At 41.3% G+C, this 22749-nt stretch overlaps 1 protein-coding gene across 1 annotated transcript in view; it reads right to left on the minus strand.

Moving 5' to 3' along the window:
* SORCS3 (sortilin related VPS10 domain containing receptor 3) overlaps positions 1-22749 on the minus strand; it is a gene marked incomplete at its 5' end in the record, with an annotated part of 108966 nt that overhangs the window by 9516 nt on the left and 76701 nt on the right. Inside the window, 6 exons of the mRNA XM_027906013.1 lie at positions 1629-1728; positions 3683-3814; positions 5626-5738; positions 8403-8526; positions 14492-14625; positions 17562-17748. Coding sequence (XP_027761814.1) covers positions 1629-1728; positions 3683-3814; positions 5626-5738; positions 8403-8526; positions 14492-14625; positions 17562-17748 — 790 coding nt within the window. The remainder of the gene's footprint in view (positions 1-1628; positions 1729-3682; positions 3815-5625; positions 5739-8402; positions 8527-14491; positions 14626-17561; positions 17749-22749) is intronic.

Raw genomic sequence — 22749 nt, forward strand, 5'->3', positions numbered from 1 at the left:
TCCTTGTATTGGTCCTTAGAGACTTTTAAATTGAGTCAGTTTTCATAACGTGGAGGAGCCCAAAGCAATAATCCTGGACCAAAGCACGCAATGCATTATAACATTTTGGAGATTTGATCCATCTATCCTTGACATTTTCAGTGGTTTAAATACAGTATATTCCTATACCTTGTTTATGCAGCTATTCCCACAGCTCATCAGAGCACACCATCTTAATGGCCTGAGCACTGTGCTGAGAATCAAGTGTCTGATGAGAAGTCTCTAATGATGCACAAATGATTATAAGTAGCAGCTGAGTGTCTCTCATTCTGCATAAATATTTGGTTTTGGTGTTTTACTATTCTCTATTCTTTTTTCTGTCACCCTGAAGATGGGGACAAAGTCATGCAAATAAAGTCACTTCTGATTTCGTTGCCAAATTTCCACATCTAACAGTCTGCTCCTGCCAATATTCTGCTACTTATACTTCTGACTGTTTTATGGAAAAGAATGTCACTTCATCCAAGTCAAAATACTATGGGAATGTTCATGAAACAGACACAATACCCACACTGGAAGGGGTGCAAGAATAGCTGTGCAATGTTTGTTAAATGTAGTGTCTCGCTAAAACAAATCCAAATTCTGGAGAATTCTAGCCACCTGGAGACTGCAGACATTTGCATCCCATTCCCAGTTTTTCAAATTAAATAATTCCATCCTACTTCTGTTAATATGCCCAAACAGTGTTAGAGAGTGAAGGTAAAAACCATATTATCTGTAGGGAAAGTCACAAGCCTTGATTTAGCCCAGTTCTTGGCTCTCTCAGAGCTCCCATAAAAAGTAGCTGAAGTGCATTACTGTGGGACTGGAATCCCAATCTTTCAGAGAGGCTATCAGCAATGGCACTTGCACAAGATCCCACATTGCAGACAGATGCAAGGGCAGTCATAAGAAGCAAGGGCAAAAATAAATCCATCACCTCCTCTGTAACCATGACTGTCTCACTGATAGCTGAGAGCTTCACACTAGGCTGGCTGAAATTCTCAGCAGTAGCTGAGGGCTTCACACCAGGATGGTTTAAAGCAAAGGGAGTGAAAAAGCTTAAAATTACTCTTGCTTACTCTGTCCAAAAATGAAGATGGGTTTAAATTTAAATAAATTCCAATTTGTAGAAGTCAGTATTCAAGCACATATTCCCTGTAAGAGGCCTAGGCCTTGTCTTCATGAGTACTTTGCCACTTTAAAGGTTTTTAGCTAGTAATAACTGTAACAAGCCCTTTGCAATAAGGATTTGATCCAATATCCATGAAAGTTAGCAATACCCCCCCTGAATTCCACATGTGCCCAGGGAGGGCTTTATAGAACACCATTCACCTGGTTTTCTAAAACACTTGAAAAACACCAGTGCGCTAGTTAATTAAACCATAGGGAACTTAGGAGGTACTTTTTATACTTGTACAAACTGGAGCATGAAGATGCCCCTGATGGATTGTTTTTAACACTTCCCGCTTCTACCACGTCTCGATACGATCCCAGGACGTGTTCCAGTAGCTCATACCAAACTGTGAGTGCTCTGATGTAGACTGGTTCTCCTGGAGTTGTCTGAAGCCTCAAGAGAACCATAGCTAAGCATTTGACTCCACACTCACCTAATGTTAACTGAGTAACATACACAACAACTTCAACACCAGGCTTCAGTTCAAACTGGACCAGGTTCTGGTTGAGAGCATTAAAAAGGATTTCTACCACCTGAAGAAATAGGAAGAGGTACAATAGTTACAATATAGAAGACAGCAAAGTCTGGAGAACATTCAGGAATGCACATAACGTAGAAAGGTGGCTAACTTCTCTTACTGCCTTCAGAAAGGACTGAGGGAGTGGAAAGAAATGTACGTGTGCTCTACATGAAACTTGGTGTTATTATATGCAAGTCTCCCTTACAGGATTTTTGAATCTCATATAGCATGTTGTTATATCTCTCCTGAGGAGCAAACCAAGAGGGTTAGCAATCTTTTTTTTCTTTTTTTGGGGGGCTACAAGAGGAGGAGGGAAAATAACTAAGGATCTTTTTACCCTCAACAATATCCTGTGAGTTTTATCAAATGCATTTGGAAATCACTGACCCATTGGCTTTTTCTTGGTGGATGATGGAACTAAGTTAGGTAGTCCCGACTTACACTTCTTTATTCACAGTGATCCTGTCATGTAGCTTCTATTTTAATAGGCTATTGGAGAGGTGAGACAATCCAGTTTTTAAGATTAGTGGAAAATTTGCCATATTTCTCCATCATTTAGAAAAGCAGCCTTGGACTGTAGTTTACTGGAGTTGATGAGCTGGGATATCAGCAACTCAGCTATGATGTGTTATTTGGTTGCCCCAGAGGACATACTTGGCATGTCACACTGGAACCTGAGTTTGTTAATTCCTAATCTCCATAGAGTAGTTCTCATAGACAGAGCACAGCTACTGAGTAGTTCTGATGACCTACTCTCCAAGGCAGAGCTCCTCAGGCAGAAGCCAACAACAGGTGCCAAGGTACAACTGAGTAGACTGTCAAATAAAATTAGAGCATTAGAGCTTCAGGCCTCATGGTCAGTTAGTCAGAAACCTAACTGAGGTGTCAGCATAAGACTGATATATGAAATATTTACACAACAGCTTGTACAGATGGAGTTCCAGTATTGGTAGATCCTATTGAACAGGATAGAAATGGCTCCCAGAACACCTCCTCCAAAAAGCCTTTCAAACCTTCCCACCTCAGTGCATCCATCTCTTTTGCACTCTGAACATCATAAATTTAAGAGGCCAGCTTTGCTAACTTTCTAGGACAAAGGTACTACTCTGCAGGAACCGACTTTACTCAGTGGGTGACAAGAACTTCCACTGAATTCAGCGGTTCTCTGAATTATTTAATATTTGATCACAAAAAACTTACTCTTCCAAGAGTTAAGTGGCACTGGGCTCACACACAGCTTGCACACAGCTGCGTAGCTTGTATGCAGCACCGTAAAAATGCTGTATACAAGAACACTAGCTAGAGCTAAGCAGCCTTTCTAGCAGCAGTACTTCACTCCTTTACCTTCATAGATCTGATTTAATCACTTGGTAATTCTAACATGAAAGCTACAGCAGACTAATGCTGTTGTTCCTAGCTCTTTCCTTGCCTGCATATCACTGTTGCTATTCATCACCATAATTACCTATTTATCTAAATGGATGGATATTGTAACTTCCAAATATAGTTTGCACAGGCCATTCACTGCTGCAGGAAAAAAAAAAAAAAAAAAAAAAAAAGAGGTCTTGTTCCTGTGATATATGAGCTGAAGAGCCTGATTTATTTTTAGTAAACCTTAGTATATTATCTTGCTGCTTTGGCCTCTGTCTATTAGCATTCCTCCAGGGAGTAGAGGGAGTACATATTCAAGGTTCCTTTGGCCATAACTACCGTAATAAGGACACACCACTGATTTAGGAAGAACCTACTCTAGTGGTAGACTGTGACATATCTCAATGAGGTATTAGAAATCCTGTTTTTCCTCTGAAAATAATTTTCTTTAATGCCATAAACTATAGCGTCACAGTCCCAGATGCATCTGTTTCCACCACACTTATTGTAAGTATTTCCAATGCTGCGCAACTTAAGGGGCCCATCTGCAAATGACATGACAGGAATAAATGTTCCATTAATCCTTCTTTCCTTACTTGCTCCAGATCAGCCTCACTGCTTTTCCTCCTCTCTGTTGTGTTTTTATGGGGCAGTATGAATAGTTCAGCAGAAGTAGGCAGTCCAGGAAACACAGCTACCAAGATCTGTTCATCAGGGATACCAGTAACCTAAAAAAAAATAAAAGAAAAGCAAAAAGGAGGTCTTCAGCCGCTATTTTGTTACTCATACTTCTATTCAGTACCAGAAATGGTGCTCCCATCAAGTTTTTATTTGCCAGTTCCAGTGTAGATGTTGTGGTCCTAATGAGCTGGTCTGCCCAATTGGTGGGCCAGAAATTGAAGTTCTGCTAAATATCCACTCTACTTCCTTTCTAGAAGTAAAGGTATGCTTGACAACATCCCTGGACCCAAAGATCTCAACCTAAAGTCCAAACACAGCATGTCTCCAGGTGTGAATTTTCCATATAGTTCTTGCTACAAAAGAATGACCCAAACTCAGATCCACAGAGCGTCTCAGGGCAACCACTGGTGAGTGTGCAACTAACAAGGACATACTAAGAAAACTGCCTGCAATCACCTTATGTTATCAGGTTGTGGGGATCCACATTTGCCATACACGAATAACAATGTCCATAGTGGGAGAATTTTTACTACTGTGGCTGATGAGTGAGGGCTGCTCAGTTTACTGAACCAAGAGTACCTGATGCTCACAACTGCCTTCAGCATGACCTGCCCACCAAGGCTGCTGCCCTCTCTCCCCAGATCCAAGCTGTGCATCCTCAATAGGGTAGGAAGCCTCCCCTCCCTTAGAAATGCTCTGCTACATGAGGTTAACTCAATTAGCCCTCTGATCCTATCCCACCTCAAGCTCCATGGCCTCATTCATGAGCTGAAATATATCAGCAGGGCAGCCCATCCCTAATGGGATACACAAGCAAGCAGTTCTACAAGATTTCTCCTGTTCTCTGTAACCCTTCATAGTTACAACCTAATTAATCTATTTTTTTCACGCAAGCTTGACTCTGAATATAGTAAAAGGGAACAGCAGTTTAAAAAAATGAACTTAGTGTTTTCTCAGGATGAAAAAAAAATCTAAGAAATCTTATAAACTGTGAATTTTGAGTGGGCTGCAGATGAGAACAGCTGAGCAGGATTCCACTTTCCCAGTAAAAATAATCAGCCTCCATTTCTAAGAACAGCTGTAGCTGAAGAAAAAAAGCAAGATACATTTTTGGCAAAATGCAAAACCCACAAAAGCTTGTCTAAATCTATCTCCTGATTTCACAAAAACCAAAGTCCCTGACTATTTGATATCATAAATTATTCTGTCCCCTTTCCTGCAAGAATATGAGTACTAATTTACATATTCTAATTAATCCCAAAGGAAGATTCAGTATTCTTCCTACACACAGAAGTCTCTCTTTATCCTGTATTTTAAAGGTAAGTTTATTTTCACTCTGAATCCTTATTTTTTTGTCCCAGTTGGAAAGAGAGTAGAGCTTTAAAATGTTCAGTTGCTACACTAAGCTGCATGTGGAACTCCTGACTGAATATCAGGAAGAGATAAAAATATCTTCCTCATGCATCCAGCATACTACAATGCCTGTCTTCTGGGATGAGGTGGATCAGCTGTTTAACAACACACAGTAACATTTACCAAATATTTGGAGTAGAAAACTGTCACATCAATTTGTCAAGATAAAAATAATGACAATCAAAAATTTGCAAAATCCTCATGGTTATTAAAAGCTAAAAAGTACCACAGAATTATTAATAAAAGTAATTTAAATATTTCCACAAAATTACCGATATAATTTGCCTCTGTAAAAAGATACGGCACACTAAGAAGCCTTTTATTGATTTTTAATGACAGCTTCATTACTGCTGTCCTTTCCCATTCTTTTAAGCTAGCGTGTCAAAAAAGTGCATTTTTTAACCATCTAGTCAATATTAGTAGAGACAAGGAAAGAGATGCCTACCTGTGCTAGTGCTCTCTTGATGACTTTCCCAATGTCTTGCCTCCATTCAGGGATGTCAGGGTTATGGTAATCCAAGTTGGGAGAAAATGAAAGGAGCTGAGATTGGAAATACTCTGGAATAGAAAAACAGTATGAGAAGATTAAATGGGCAGTGTTCAGGCTACAGATAAGGGTGCAGATGGCAACAGGAAGACTATAATTATCTTAAAGCAAGAGAGAGAGAAAAGGCTGAAGGAAGAAAAAAGGATGGAAAACAGGATGGAAAGCTTGTAAGGAACAAATTTTTATAATGGCTCTTATACAGGACATTTTGCCGTAATACCAACTTCTGGCTTTCCCCAAAGAAATAGAAGCAAGAATGAGAGAGGTGAGGAGATGTCTTCCCTTCATGATACCTTTGAGCTTTGCCATTTTGCTGCTGTCAGATTCTGCCAGCAAGGAAGTTGACCAGTAAATAAGGCAGCACCTGGCTGAAATTTGGAAGGTCTGTACAATTGTATGCACTGTGGTCTGCAGAGCAAACACTTGCTGTAAGTAACGTTTTCAAAAGCATATTATTTGTTTGCTCTCCTGGAGGGAAGCCATGAGTGGTTAATACCCCAACAAAGCAGAACGCAGTGGTGCTAATGACAGGCTAATCAAGCAATGGCTATTCATGAAACACTTTGAAATTGCTTCCTAATTGACTGATTGCTGGGAAGAAGAAAAACTTCCTAGACTTCAAATACAGAACAATTTTTTTTTTTTTTTCAATTCCAACTCTCCCCTATGGTGTCACCAGAGACCAAGCCTGGAGTCCTTATGACAGCTGTGCACAATGGATTTGGGCCAGTGGGAGGCACAGATCCAGGACAGGAATCAAGCTCAGATTTAATTTCTCAGGGCAGAAGACTCTCCTTTCTGTTTTTGAAGATGTGCTATGCCTCACCCTGAAGCAACTGATCTCCAGACCCTACAAACAAGTATTATTAACCATTTGTAAGAAGGCACTAGTTTTAGATCACGAAAACCCAGCCAGAGTATAAATGAGGAAATCCACAGAATAGCAGGGATGTGCCAGCACAGCATTGATGCGTCATCTTTTGCAAGATCTGTTCTTTCCCTCTGGATGGTGCAGTATCTTTTTAAATAAAACAAGCATCAAAGAGAGCAGGGAAACTCTCTCAAGTTCTGAAGGTTTATCTCAGAGCCTGATATATAAGTCTACTTTTGACCCCTCAGTACCATGTCCAATTTATTTTTTGAGCAAATTCTTCTCTGTTAATCTCAATTTGAGAAAATTCTGAATAAATCTCCTCCACTGATAACACCAGAAATCCATACCTTCCTGCCTAGAGCCATAATCACTCGACACAGAATACAGATTAGGGTACAAATTTAGCAGAGTGCATGTTTACTAAATGTGTCACTCATTTATGTACTCAAATTTGAACTGATCACCAGACTGGGGGATTGGAAGGACTCCTTCCTTAGACCAGGTCAGTCTGCAGCACAGCACTGCATAGGACTATTTGAACATTTCAACTGGATCAATTTCTCTTTGTGTTACAGCCAAAATATTTGGATCTTTTAAATAGAATGGCAAAATTTCTTCTGAAGTGTTTAAAAACAGTCAGGAGCATACTCTCTGGGACCTACTGGGACAAAAGATAAAGATTACCTGTGGGGACCCCTCTTAGATATGCCTGATTCAGGTTTATTCCAGAAACTAGTAGAAAGATGGAAATTTCCCAGAAGTAAACATTGCATTTTGCAATGCTCAAAATTATCAAGTAGAAGGTTATTAGTACTTGCTAATAGCAAGTTTGGGTATTACTCAATCATATTAACAAATTATTAAAACCCACTGCATTTCACGGCCAGATAATCAATAAATATCTATTTAGCTGGTTGCTAAGTTTGAGCATACAGCAGGACATTTATTTGCATTTAATTACTGAAACAAGACATACATAGTTCAACTACACAGTGCTGGACTTCAAATCAAACCAAGTTATTTGAAGCCCAAGTCTCTCACTAAAACTTGATATCCAAAGAAAAGCTTGCCCTCAAATGCTGGATACCACTAACTGGATAAGGAAAATGAAGACTGGCTTAGGGTGGAAATTATTCTCTGAAGAAATCTCAAAATCCTGGCCAGAGCTGCTGAGATAACCCTTTCACTCAGGATTTATAAGTCCTAAACAGGACTGTGGTCAGGCAAAGGGTGCTTTTTGGAGCCCATGGCATGCAGATACAGCAAGAAGATACCAAACATTACCCATGGGGAAATCCTGGAGGCTCACTCTGACCTCCATCTGTGACATGAAAGATGGGCAGAGATACCAACAACAGAGTCATTGATGTCCCCTCTTTTCCAGACCCCTGCAGACCCCTGTCATTTATACAGTCACTGATAGACAGACCAGGTGTATTCAGACCACCTTAATGATGCACTATGACTATTTCTTTCCATAGCTGGGAAGCTGAAGGAAACCAGTCTGATTACAGCTCCAAGTGTTTTTTATTTTTGGGAGTTGCCTGTCTGGGTGTACAGACAGACCAACGGACAAAGCAGACACCAGCCACCTTACTATTGCTGAGCTTACAAATTTAGCTAGCTGCCAAACTCTAGTCACTTCTATATTTTGGCATCATGACACATCTTTGTCATCAGAGGTTTGTCTTCATAGGTTCCTCCAGGCACTTAAGAGTTCCCAGAGTTCATTTTGGATAAGCAGTGTCTGTCTGTCTGTCCTTCAATCCTCTGAGACATGACTGTAAAAGGCTTAGGGTACCATGAACTGCGATCTCCTTGGTGTCTTGGATGAGGGTGTTGCCTCCAGCAACTTGCACAGTCACAGTGTTCATCCCCTCCACAGTGAACATGTACGAGATGCTGCTCTCCAAGGTGATGAGGGGCTGTAAGAGGCAAACACAGATGGCAATATCAAAATCAGGGTGAGATTAACTCAGGATCACAACATGCACTTGACTAATCCACCAGGCAACAACATCCTTCCTCCTTGATAAAGGCATGGTGCTACAACCTTGTGTGTCCTGCCAAGGACTAAACATGGCCCCAACACACCACTGTGAGAAGTGTCCCACAGGCAGAAGTTTCTCTCACTTCAGTAGATGTTTCCTGAAATATTCTTCCACTGAACTTCAACCCATTGTACTACAGACCTCCTGGTAAAACACAGTTGGCAACTGCAGAGTTACTGCACACATAGACACACATACACACATAGACACACACAGACACACATTCCCCCAGCACAGTTGCTGTATCAGCTGCACAAAACACAAGCTCAAATTGAAAATAAACCAAATATGCAGATGCTTCTTCAAACAATCCATATTATTCAGATTTCAGGGCCAGCCTCTACTTCAATGAGCATAAATCCATTTATGTATCACAAAGCAACACTGCTCAGGTCAGAGTGAGGACATCTAGCATTGCCCTGTCCATGCTTTGAACCTGTAAGCCAGCTCCAACTGTAAGGTGGTAAACTGTTCTAACGAGGTTGAAAGTACAGTATAATTCCTGCTGACACTGCTGACGGAATGTGGCTGTGGAAGGGACCCGTGCTGGAGCAGTTTGCGAAGAACTGCAGCCCATGGGAAGGGCCCACACTGGAGAAATTCATGGAGAGCTGTCTCCCACAGGAGGAACTCCCTCTCATAAGCAGGAGAAGAGCATGAGGAGTCCTCCCCCTGAGGACAAAGGAGCAACAGAGACATGGGGTAATGAACTGACCACAGCCCCCATTCCCTGTCTCCCTGCACTCTTGGAGAGAGAGGAGGTAGAGAATTCAGGAGTGAAGCTGAACCCAGGAAGAAGGAAGGGATGGGGCAAGGGGGTTTAAGATTTGGGTTTATTTCTTATTATCCTACTCTGATTTAATTGGTAATAAATTACACTAATTTTACCAAATCACATCTGTTTTGCCATTACGGTAATCAGTGATCACTCCCTGTCCTTAATGTGACCTGATTTTGTTACATTTTATGTCTCCTGTCCACTTGAGGAAGGGAGTAAAGAGAGGCTTTGGTGGGCACCTGGAGTCCAGACAGGGTCAACCCACCACAATTGAAAATCAAAGGGCAAGCCTTCACAGTGCCACTGGTTTGACAGCTGGTCTACAGACAAAACTCTTGGTTTAAATTAAACCATTAAAATGGGAATAGTGATACTAATCTCCATTGCAAATGCACACAGAGATCTAACAGATAAAGCCACTGTACCATTGCTATTGTCCCTTCACTACACTGACAGTTTGTTTCTAGAAGAAAACCTCTAAACATTCTTTATCCCATTAGACTGCCAACCTGACTGCACTTCACAACAGTGGTCATACACATCGTTTTCAAAGACAGATCAAAATTTCCACTGGCATAGGCCAGACTGGCAAATGCATTTCTCTCTTTGCAGAATGCCACCTTCTTTTGACCCCCTCACCTATGAGATGAAAAAGCAGTAAAAAACCAAAAAGTCTGATCACACGGGACTCTCAGACTAAGGGCCCCAGCTTGTACCAGCCCTGAAGGCCTGGCCAACATTTACTTAGATATACGTGCATCCTGGACAAGCCCAGTGGGCCTGTATCAAACTGCAGTGATATTGATATCAGCAATTTTTCTGGAGGTTACAGGTTGTGCTTCTGTGCAAAGGCAGATAAGAGGAAGCAATCTGGCCTTTAAAATTACAATTTTTCCTTTTTGTATGTGTGTATACTGTACGTTCCATTATCATGGATGATTTCATCTCCATCATGGAGTTTTAACATTCAGCCAACTCCTTAATTTTAATTCAAGCACCAAGACCTAGATGCTAATTCCAAATTAAATCAAGTAGTTTAAGGTTCATTTGCTCAAACCTATTAGACAGCTGGATACATTTATCAAACTGGACCTGTGTTAATCCAAGCAAATTGGCCTTTGGGCATACTGCAAAAATCAGCACAGTAGAAGAGTTCCAGCAGGGTGGGGAGAGCAACAGAAGAGCCTCAGCCAGGGCATTTGAGTCTAAGACAACATTCGCCAGTGCAGGAGCACAGAGAGAGTGAGACTGCACAGTGACACAAGACACATCTAGTTCTGCCTGGGATGGCTATGGGCTGAACAGGAAAAGCAGCTGCAATCCCTCAGCATGGAACTGGAATATATCACCTAACAATACCAGTCACTGTGCACAATATTACACACCTCATCCTTCCATTCACACACAAATCAGTGTCCCCATTTTTCACCTTGCTTAGAATGCCGGAGTTTACTCATGAATGGGCACAGAGAAGAATCCGGCATGCACATTAAACATCCTAGAAGGAATTTTGATGTGGTGCAGACTATTGTCCTGAAAAAAAGGTGGCTGATAGTGTTATGCCTGTATCCTTTGCCCTACTTCTCTCAGAGTTGAAGTACATTTCATGATGTAGCTAGAGTTAATGCTTTGCGAAGAATCTTAGATTTGGCCACAGGTAAGTGGCACCATGTTTACTATTCCATATTTCAGCAATGTGTACAATCATAGAATCGTAGAATTAACTGGGTTGGAAGAGATCTCCGAGGTCATCCAGTCCAACCCTTGATACAACCCCACTGTGATTACTAGATCATGGCACTCAGAGCCACATCCAGCCTCATCTTAAAAACCTCCAGGGACACTGAATCCACCACCTCTCTGGGCAGGCCATTCCAATGCCTGATCACACTCTCTGGAAAGAACTTATTTCTAATATCCAACCTAAACCTCCCCTGGCAGAGCTTAAGCCCATGCCCTCTTGTCCTACTGCTGATTGCCTGGGAGAAGAGACCAACCCCCACCTGGCTACAGCCTCCTCTCAGGGAGTTGTAGAGAGTGATGAGGTCACCCCTGAGCCTTCTCTTCTCCAGACTAAACAACCCCAGCTCCCTCAGCCTCTCCTCATAGGACTTGTGCTCAAGTCCCTTCACCAGCCTCGTTGCTCTTCTCTGGACCTGCTCCAGCACCTCAATATCCTTCCTGAACTGAGGGGCCCAGAGCTGAACACAATACTCAAGGTGTGGCCTCACCAATGCAGATGTTCTTGATGCAGGCCAGGATGCCATTGGCCTTCTTGGCCACCTGGGCACACTGCTGGCTCATGTTCAGCCTCCTGTCGATCAGCACCCCCAGGTCCCTTTCTGCCTGGCTGCTCTCCAGCCACTCTGTGCCCAGCCTGTAGCACTGCAGGGGGGTGTTGTGGCCAAAGTGCAGGACCCGGCACTTGGCCTTGTTGAACTTCATCCCATTGGAGTCAGCCCATCTCTCCAGTCTATCCAGATCCCTCTCCAGAGCCCTCCTGCCTTCCGGCAGGTCGACACTCCCCCCAAGCTTGGTGTCATCTGCAAATTTGCTGATGATGGACTCAGTCCCCTCATCTAAATCATCGATAAAGATGTTAAACAGGACTGGTCCCAGCACTGATCCCTGGGGGACACCACTGGTGACCGGCCGCCAGCTGGATGCAGCCCCGTTCACCAGCACTCTCTGGGCCCGGCCCTCCAGCCAGTTCCTGACCCAGCACAGAGTGCCCCTGTCCAAGCCATGGGCTGCCAGCTTTTCCAGGAGTATATTATGGGAGACAGTGTCAAAGGCTTTGCTGAAGTCCAGATAGACACATCCACAGCCTTCCCCTCATCCACCAGGTGGGTTACCTGATCGTAAAAGGAGATCAGTTTGGTCAAACAGGACCTGCCCCTCCTAAACCCATGTTGGCTGGGTCTGATCCCTTGTCCATCCTGTAGGTGCTCTGGATTGCACTCAGGATGATCTGCTCCATAACCTTGCCAGGCACTGAGCTCAGGCTGACAGGCCTGTAGTTTCCCGGGTCCTCCTTGCAGCCCTTTTTGTAGATTGGTGTGACATTCGCCAACTTCCAATCATCTGGGACCTCCCCAGAGCACCAGGACTGTTGGTAAATTATGGAGAGCGGCTTGGCAAGCTCTTCTGCCAGCTCCCTCATCATCCTTGGGTGGATTCCATCTGGTCCCATGGACTTGTGTGGATCCAAGTGGCTCAGTAAGTCACCAACTATTTCCTCCTGGAATACAGGGGGGCTATTCGGCTTCCTGTCCCTGTCTCCCAGCTCCAGAGGACAGTTGTCCTGAGGGCCACCTGTCCTACTGGTGAATACTGAGGCAAAGTAGGTGTTAAGTACCTCAGCCTTCTCCTCATCCCAGGCCAAGGTATCACAGGATCAGCCACTCCATGTGCAGCTATATCCAGAGCATCTACCTCAAACATATCCATATCTGTTTGTACTCTATTACCTACGGTCTGAAATTTAAGTTGGAAGATTAAACAGCTCATATTTGCAATCCAGGTGCAAGCACCATGAGAACCGCACAGAGATCTTCAGCAAACGCCACTGCTTCGATCTACCTTTTTTTAGATTACTTTCTATTACAAAAAGTCTTTTTAAAGGCCCTATTCACAATTATCTTCTATATTAAGGACAAAAACAATGTAAGGAAAAGTCTGACACCTGCATAAACTGGAAGGCTTAAGCAGATGAGCAAGTTGCCAGTACCTAAATTGTTTTAGATGTACTTTGACAACCGGCTATGTGTGAGCAGTGAGCCAAAAATATCTGAACTGTAATGTGATTTTGCATCCCTCTATTTCAGTGCAGTATAAACTATGTGGAATTACCTGGTACTTGTCATGGACTAGATGTGTATGTGGGTGGTTGCCATAGCTCAGCTAGGGCACAGCAACTTGCAAAGTTACAGTAGGTGGTTTTTGTTCCTGAGCTCTTCCGGTGCCTCAATTATGCTCCCACAAAAATAATCAAGTTCTTACAGTAAGCTTCCTAACTTGATGTAAAATCTCCATAGACACAGTCTTTCCTGGTTTTTTCCCCCCTCTCCTGCTACTGTTGGCACCTCGGGTAAGAGGTTAAAACTCAAGCAGCTTTGTCAAAGAGAAAACAAAATACTTGTTTGCCTGCTATTTTTTATCTCAAGTTCCATATTTCATGTAAAATCCTCATTTCTTTCTGCTGTGATCTCACCTCAGAGTACACCTTCAATTGCAAATGTAGACAACGATGTGACTTAAACTGCTTTTTTAAATAACAGCAGATACTACATTGCAAAATTTTCAGCTGTACAATTCACAACTGTAAGAATAGAGAATAGTGCCTGTCCCACTCCTAAAGCCTAAAATAAAAATTGTAGCTAATAAGCAATCCTGCTCTCTCCATTTGAAAGCATGGCATTAACTTGTAGTTTAATTTACTTTAACTATTGATAAAAAGGCTCTTTATGACAAATTTGTGCCCATCTTTTGAAAATTTGCTACAAAGAAATCCCATCTCCCTCTCTAATATATTCCAGACTGTGAACAATAGTCATGGATCAACACAAACAGTTCATTCAAGCTAGACTCTTCTAGCATGAAATTCTAGATGCAACTGTTTATTTGAACACCAAGAACTTTAAAGTAGTGTGTTGGAATCCTGCATTTTATAAGGCATACTGGTACATAATGGAAACCCCCATGGTTATTGGAACACCAGCAGTTTTTAAACACTCTGTTGAAAGCCAGTATTATTCCATATATAGTGGTATACAGTTCAGTTAAGTTGCAAGTGAACACTGGTAATAACAGTGGTCTCCAGAGCTCAGTAGGGCTGATAACAACCGGGTGTAAAAAAGTAATGACTCCTAAGAACAGCACAGTACAGGAGAAAAAAAAATTCACAAAGGTTGAAGTTCAGATAATGACAATAATTTTTAGACAAGTTAAAAACTAAAACACAAAACAAGCAAAGGCGAGAAGATTTTATTAGGGCTGAGAGAGTTCCCTGTCTCGTGTGACAAGCTTAGGAAGTGAAAATAAACCAAAGGGTATCTGTACCTTGGTGCTGTTGCCAAACCACCAAAAGTAGGTAAGTGTGCCTGCCTGGCTGGGCCAAACTACAGCAGTAATGTTGACATCCTTGTTTCTGATGGCGACAAAGGGAACACTCAGATGGACATGCTCCACTGGACCTGTGGGAAGAGAGAGTTCATTATTTGAGGCTTTGAGTTAAGTCCTCCCTGCACAGCTGTAAACAGTAAGAATCTTTAAATGAATCACATGTTCTATGTCAGTAGCAAGCCTCTAGTTTAGCAATAAAAGAGAATTTCAGCAGTCAATAGGCTACAGAAAAAGATAGATTAATAAACCCTAAATCTTATTTTTTGTTTCCTCCTAATTCTAGAGTAGCCAGAAATGTACATTTTCCAGAGTGCTGATTTCAGACAGGGTCAGTACTGTGTACAGAAGAATTCTTTAAAATGCATTTTGTGGAATAACAATGAGCTGGCTTTGCATTAGATAGGGAAGTTGCTGCTGAAAGCTAGAGGGATAGGACACAAGAGAGAAAGAAAATTTAGCCACTGAGCTACTAAGATTTGTGGGGAAATCATTTTAGCCAGGATGGCTTAAATCTGGTTATATAAGAGGCATTTTTGACTTGATTAAATACCCCTGACAGTTTTTTAAAAGGTCTCCAAAAGAAAGATTCATGATTTTTAGAAATCCTTGCTATCTTTTTGACTTTGGCCTGACTTTGGGAAGTCTTTGGGGAGTCAGTTACCACTAGCAAAAAGTCATGAACTACGTGAAAGATGTGTGCATTGGCATACCAAAGCATTTAACTCTTTGAAGCACTTGTTTCTGAAAGACTGAAAAAAATAACAAAGTACCAATGCAAAGTTGTATCTCATAAACCCAATGAATGAAGTCCAGAATTAAGACAGTGCCTCTCTAGAAAACCAATATGAGTAAAAAATTCTGAGGTTTTGTTTGATAGTTTGTTTAAATCTTTTACTATCTCCATTGTTCCAATTCTTGTTTAATCTTTTGTTTTTGCTGGTAGTGAATTTCAGCTGATAACTGCTGTCCATTAGACAGTGTTACCTTCTGAGTAGTACCTTTAAAACACCTTTAAAACTGACAGACTATCCCTGTGATATGGAAAGGATGAAATAAGAAAGATACGTTTTTCTAAGACATTCATTCTCGGAAGCAGAAACTTTGGTGATTTTAACTGAGAGGATCTTCTTGTGTTACCTCTCAGCTCTTCAAGCATGAAATAGGGACATTAATCACTTCTCCATCTACTTGGATTACAAAGATTTTGGAAAGCAAGAGCTGTTCTTTTACCACCAGAACATACAGCTCCAAGCACAATGGGACACTATTGTTGTTTTTGACTCCTTACAGTTTGATCTTTTTTTTTTTTTTTTCCCTTTTCCCAAGGGGTATCTACCAGCAAGTCACTCCTGAGCTCTGACCACAGAAGGTACTTTGGGTGCTCAAGAATAGCAGGTTCCCCAAATAGTTTGTGACAGTGCATGTAAGAGGAAAAAACAATAATATTTCTGCTTCCTTTAAATGTCAAGATAAGCAGCTTGACCGCAGATTCCAGAAAGCTGAAAAATTGACTGACCACTAATAAAGCTGCAGGGTAGAAAACTAATGTTCCTTGAAGCCAGGAAGCTTTTTGCTCTTTTCTTTTTTTTTTTTAAATTTTATTTTCTGGCAGAGGATTTCAATATCAGACAGATCATATAATAAGAATGATTCACAGGCATTTTTGTCTGTACATTTGATCTTCAAGGTCAAACCTCCTATATTGACTAAGTACATCAAACTAAATTAAAACTCTAGTACTGAGTTATCATCTTATTTCAGGGTTAGCATGAATGTAAGGGCTCACAAAATATTTCCCTACATATAAGGATAAGCTGGCTACCTAAGAACTCTGTATAAGTCAAAGGAGAGATCTGAGTGGCTGATGAAGAAAACTGGAGCAGAGCAACCAGGCCAAGGAACTGTCCCCTTGTTGCATTCTGCTTTAAAATTCTCACCATGAAAAAGTAGTTCCTATGAGAAAAATCAGACAATCCATACAAATCTGGTTGTTATTACCAGGTAACCATCACTTTTGTCAGCTAATGGTCCAAGGTGAAGTAAAAAACAGTTAATGCTCTAATAACAGGTTGTTAAGTGCAGCCATGATTGACTTTGAGGGAATTATGGGCATAATAAAAGCTTCAAGGAACATTTATTCCTTCGCACAGGGAGCTTGAATTTAAAAAAGAGAAAAAGTTCCTGAGTTTTGGACATTTCTAACTTGCTTCCTTCCAGCAGGAAAGCTCAAGTAAAAGATAGGCATGGGGACATTCTGGCAGGTAAAGAGGGAAGACAGACGTGGCTGTGAACACCATTAGGGGCAAAACCAGATGGCGTTCTCTGCCCAGAAGATCTGATAGTCTGAGAGTAGAAGAAAGAACTGTGATCTTCCTGTCTCATCCTGCATTCCACATCCTCTGCTTTCTCCTGTAGCTTTGAAAAGTTAGCTGGGAGCTCTGTATTTGAGTTTGTTCATGTGTCAACTGGAGGGAAATTGCATTGATCTACCAAACAGGACGGAAACATCAGGGATGCATGGCAAACTCATGAAATATGAAAAGCAGCACATTAGCCCTCAGTATGTTCATATCCCTGGAAGCATGCTCAGCATAATCTATTATTTCATTTAATAAGCACTGTAAACTCCAAAATCCTGAATAAATGGGTCAAATTTTAGTAGTTTAATCTAAACTTCTTGGAATTAGACATGTTTTGAGAATACACATTTGGACTTTGTTTCATGTGCTGCTTGGTCTCTTACCCTTTCAAGAAGCCCAAGAAACTTTTTTCTGTATCCCTGAAGACTGCACATATACTTGTGTTAAAAAAAAGAAACCTTCCCTTTCTCTTAATTCAGTAGTTTATTTAACAAGTTAGAGGAGTGCCCCAAAGCCCAAGACTCTGGAGGAGCATGAGCTGCTTGTGTATCTGGGTTTGCATGTATACTCAGGCACCACTGAAGCTGCAGGAATTTTCAGTGAGGTCAGATTTTCACCCAAGGAATCCAGCAGGTGGAAGTACTTACAGACCACATGCAGGAAGAGGACAGCAGTGTCAGAGCCCAGGCTGTTCTCTGCATATGCCGTCACCTGGAAGATTCCAGCATTCTTATACACATGCCGGATGCCATCCTCAACAGGGCTGAAATTAGCATAGGATACAGCAATGCCATCTCCAAAATCAAGCTGAATGTTTGTCCTTTGGAGATCACCCTGCAATAGAGAAGGCTTAATTAGGAAACCGGGTTGACAAGAGGGATTTATATTACTCTCAATCCCACTTCTCTGTTCCATTTCATTAGTACGTACACAAACTTGTAACTTTTCCAAAAAAGCCTTGCTTTGTTCTGTCATTTCCCAAAGTGGCCAGATTCCAGTCAGCAGCTGGTAATTCAAGCAATGCTTAGAATAATTGATCATTTACACCTGTAAAGAGATGTTACCCTCCATCTTGGGTTTAAAGATTTGTTGAGGGCAGAGTGTTCAATGTGCATATATCGAGGGGACCAGGTTTGAATCATGTAATACAAGGCATGGTGGGGGATTACGTGTCACTGGAGTGGCCAGGGCGTTCCATAGCCCTTTTTTGAATGGGTGGTGGCCAACAAGTACCTCCATCAAGCAGTGAGATGGGAGACACCATACTGGTGATAGGTTAGATGTTAATGGGAGAGCAATTCCCATGTGAATATGGGAGCATTGGGAACAGTCTGGAGACAGGAAAATAGTTGAAGTGGCTCCCCCATACATTCCAAAGACATAGAACCTAGTCACTGAGTCTAGCCTAGTCTAGTTTTCCAGGTTTCCTGTACTGTCAGTGAAAGAGAGAGAAAGAAAAGACCAACACTCCACCTAAGATAACTGAGACAGGTGACATGAACCCCCTGCAAATATCCATTCCCATACCCTGATGATAGACAGTTTAGAAGACTAGTTTCAGCTAGACATGTAACTTCAGGATGGCTGAATTTATACAGGTTGAGTCCCACACTGAGGACTGACAGATTTTTCTGTCTAATGTCACTCAACACAAAGACAGGGCCTAGATACACAGGAGAATGAAGTAGATGATGAGAAAATCTCTTCTAGGATTGCTGTCAATGACAGTTATTAAATGAAGGAGGGAAAAGCAGACAAGAAATTCCAGCACTGCAGGTATTGTCTAGAGGCAGCAGTTGCACTATTTTAATTTAATTCATGGTTTAAACTGCTGTAGTTGAACTGTAGAAGTGTCTGTTATTTCAGTTTCTTGGAGCCTTACTTTATACTTGCCCCCAGCTGACTAATGGTAACACTAAACAAGGCTAATTTAAACAGAGCTAAAGCCCACTGCAGTGATTTTGCTAAACTGAAATAAAACTAGAACTCAGATTAAATCTCTGTAGCTTTAGCTTTCTGCATATACATAAGATGTATTGTCACAAGTCCCTTAATGAAAAGTCTCCACTGTATTCACTGTAGATGAAGAAGATACCACTACCTTTCCAAGATGTTCCTAGCCCCAAACTGAAGCAAATCCCTAGATATATTGAGGATGAAATTAAAAGTTAAATTGAAAAATCCCTGCTCCTAAGTTAACCATTTTTTTTAAATAGGGAATACAGAAATATTACACAGCCATCTCATAAAGCCCATTATAGCTGTAAACACACAGGGTCAGGATCAAAGCTAATGTACAGTTTTAGTATATACTGATGTAAGGAAGGGAAGCAACCTTATATCTCATTGATGATTCTGACACATCTACAATCCCTCCACAGCCAGCTCAAATCCTGCAGAGTCCTAAACTGGGCTCACTGAAAAAGATCACCTCACACCCATAAACAATTTTTCATACGGTCTGAACACATTCATACATAGCACAGATCCATTTTGGATCACAGCTTCTAACCACACGAGGACATGGAAAGAGAGGTCCTTAAATCAGGATTAAAGAGCTATCTGGCTGTTCTATCCCACACAGTCAGCAACTCAGACCAAAAGGGCACAACAAAGGCACACGTGGAGATAGAAACATTCAGTAAGGGCAAGGGGTCCCAGTTCTTGCCTTCCACTGACTCCAAACTCATGGGAGCCGCTGTCTAACTGTTAATTGCCATCAGCCTGTATAAGTGGCAATTGCTATACTGACATAAGCAGGATGCTGTGCTCTGCTACTTGTCCCTGTCCTGAAAGTGCATCTGACCTTGTCCTTTGAATGGAAACCTGGGAGCACACATCAGAACACAGACCCCAGTGAAGCAGGTCCCCTGAGAAGATAATCAGTTCCACAGCAGCCCCCACAGACTTTATCCTCCTCATAGGCAATGCCTGCATTAACAAATCAGTGTGCAGGAAGAGAATTTTTCAGATGTGAATTTGCTTTGAGTCTATACTAAGGGTCTTCAGATACACACCCATATAATCAGGATTATTGCATGTAGTTTTTGAAATATAGATATTTGATTATATATGTTAGATCACTCTCCTTCCTTGCCCCATCATTCACATTCCACAGGAGCCAGGGGAGTTTTGGCTATTGACTTAATTAGGGCACCATTTTCACCTCTGCCCCTTCTAGGGCACTAAAAATCCAGTATAAACCAAAAAGAATACCTGGAGGACTAGAGCGGTAGGGACACTAAATCCTATCTGTAATATTGAGTAGTCAATAACATTCTTTAGACAGAGAGGTTTTTAAGTCACTAAAAAAAATTCTCTAGCAGGAACAAAATTACACTCTTGGGATATTCAGTTATTTGATAGAAAGGCTCCCATAGCTTGTTAAACCTTTCAAAACCACTTCTCAAGGGAATGTATTCAGACTGCAAGTTCATCTCATATGGAAGACATCGAACAGAGGATAAAAATTTGATCTGGGCTGGATTCATAACTGATGACCTCAGGCTGAAATCTCTTGCACCAATCATGGCAACTCATCTCCTTTGCTCTTTTCTATTTCCTCCTTGCTTCTTCAATATGATTCTATCTGAAATGAGAAGGTTTGAAGTAGAGAAGCAGGAACAGTTTTTTTGTGACTAAACAGTAGCAGGTGATCTTCCCATCCAGTTATGAGTTGGGTCTTCAACGTAAAGTCTGCCCATCACACTAATTATGTTTTCTTTCTTCTTTCAGTACACCTGTATCCAGTATATAAAATACTAAAACAAGCATGTTAGTCCCACACAATGATATCAGATATTCTGGAGTTTATGAATATAGATTAAAATAGAAATGGTGGTATTTCAAAAGGAAAAAAATCATTGCTCTCCATATTTATTCAAAAGGCACATTTTATTGCTTTAAGCCCCATAAACTACTGCAAGGGAATGAGGTGGGGGCTGCCACAAAGATTGGAGCTCTGTTTACTGAAATCAGTGAGCAGACAAAGGGTAGTGAAATGGATGGATTATTGCCGTAGAACAGTCCTTCAAAGTCATCACCATCAAGACTAGCTTGAAAAAGTTTTCATGTCTGGAAGCCACACTAGTGAAGTGACAAAAACTCTAGAGTCACAACAGACAAGAACTGTAGGTATAGGTTGAAATTTTTGCTTTCTGAAGTTAAGAGCCAAACTCTCACTGATTTCAGGAGGGTTGCATTTCATCTAACATATGCGTGGGGAAGGGGTGAGGGGAGTGTATCTACATGAGGCATTTTGGTTCTTTTCTAACAAAGCTCTCAAACTGATGTCATCAAAATATGACATGATTAAGATTAGACATTGGGAAGAAATTCTTTACTGTGAGGATGGGGAGGCACTGGAACAGGCTGACCAGAGAAGTTGTGGATGTTCCATCTTTGGAGGTATTCTAGGCCAGGCTGGATGGGGCTCAGAGGAGCATGGTCAAGTGGGTGGCATCTCTGCCCATGGCAAGGGGGTTGGAACTAGACAGTCTTTAAGGTCCGTTCCAAATCAAACCATTCTATGATTGTGGGATGTGGTTACCTCTTTCTGTAAATACGGTTCAGCAATCCTCTAACAGATGTGCAGAACTTCAATACTTTCTCAGTGCTGGTCATTGCTTGCCTTCTCAGCTCACTTGCAACTACAGCCCTTGCAATCACCTTCTAATGACTGAAAGGGGGAAACTATGACCTGACATAAACAGTAGATAAGGGAACAGAACACTTCAGTAACTGGAGCTGCCACATAAACAACCATTAGGCCTCAGGGGAGTTTATATACTCTTCAGAAGGGAGCTGGGGATGCACGGCAAGATCGGGTACAAAACCAAAACAAGATCAGGTACAAACAGAGTCATATATCTGGTCAAGAATACAACTTCATACAACATCAATTTGGCAGTCTATTATTTCTTTATGATCAAACCCAGACTCAGATAAAAAAAAAAGTCTAAAAAGATTCTTATCTCCTCATGTTCCCTCACACGTCCAAATCACAGTCCAGCCCCCTTTTTTAAAAGCACAACAAAACCATCAGTCAATCTGCATTTCCTTGTCCATAGTCATTGCCACACATGTATTCTGAATACTGCTATAAACAATACTACTAAAGTTATTTTTTTAAATCCTGAGAAATTCAGGTTTTGATTAACTATGATGAAGTCTTCATTTACCATTGACAGCACAATGGTCAGTCACATCCATATATTTAGGGTGTGTAATAGAAGGTAGGGAAGAACTTGTCAGGGTTAGTCTGAAACAGCTGGAAGGCTGAAAAGAGACCACACAGATGTATCCATAGGAAGGCTTGCCAGGCTGCTGTTTGGCTCAGAAAGTCAGTGTAACCATAGGTACAAAACTAACAACTAACAAGTTAATAAAGAGATTGACCAGAGAAGGTGGAGGAATTCAGGAATGAATCTGTATGACAGCAAGGTAGGTAATAATTAAGACTTCTACAGAAATTATTTCTTCCAACTACCAAGGAGTCCTTTGATGACAATTCTTCTCAGGTTCACACTAAAAGATTGGAATACTTTTGTCCAAAATCTAAGTGTTCCTTTTATTTTCTTCTTGAAATGTCTATTATTTTAAGAAACAAACTCAATAGACAACACAACAGTCTGTAGAATAAGCTGTTCACCTAAAAAGACATGTTTTTGAAGATCCTCTTGTCTTAGAAAAACAATTATTTCAATGAAATGTTTTTCTAACTATCATTATTTTTTGACAAAGGACATAGAGTGAATGCCCTCACATATTTATTCAGCTGCCTCTTCAATCTCTGAAGTCTTATAGACTCCACTCTACAGCTACCTTGACTGCTGC

Source organism: Empidonax traillii, unplaced genomic scaffold (genome assembly GCF_003031625.1).
Source record: "Empidonax traillii isolate 1590-97213 ecotype Southwest subspecies unplaced genomic scaffold, ASM303162v1 scaffold1236:size281543, whole genome shotgun sequence".
Taxonomy (NCBI): Eukaryota; Metazoa; Chordata; class Aves; order Passeriformes; family Tyrannidae; genus Empidonax; species Empidonax traillii.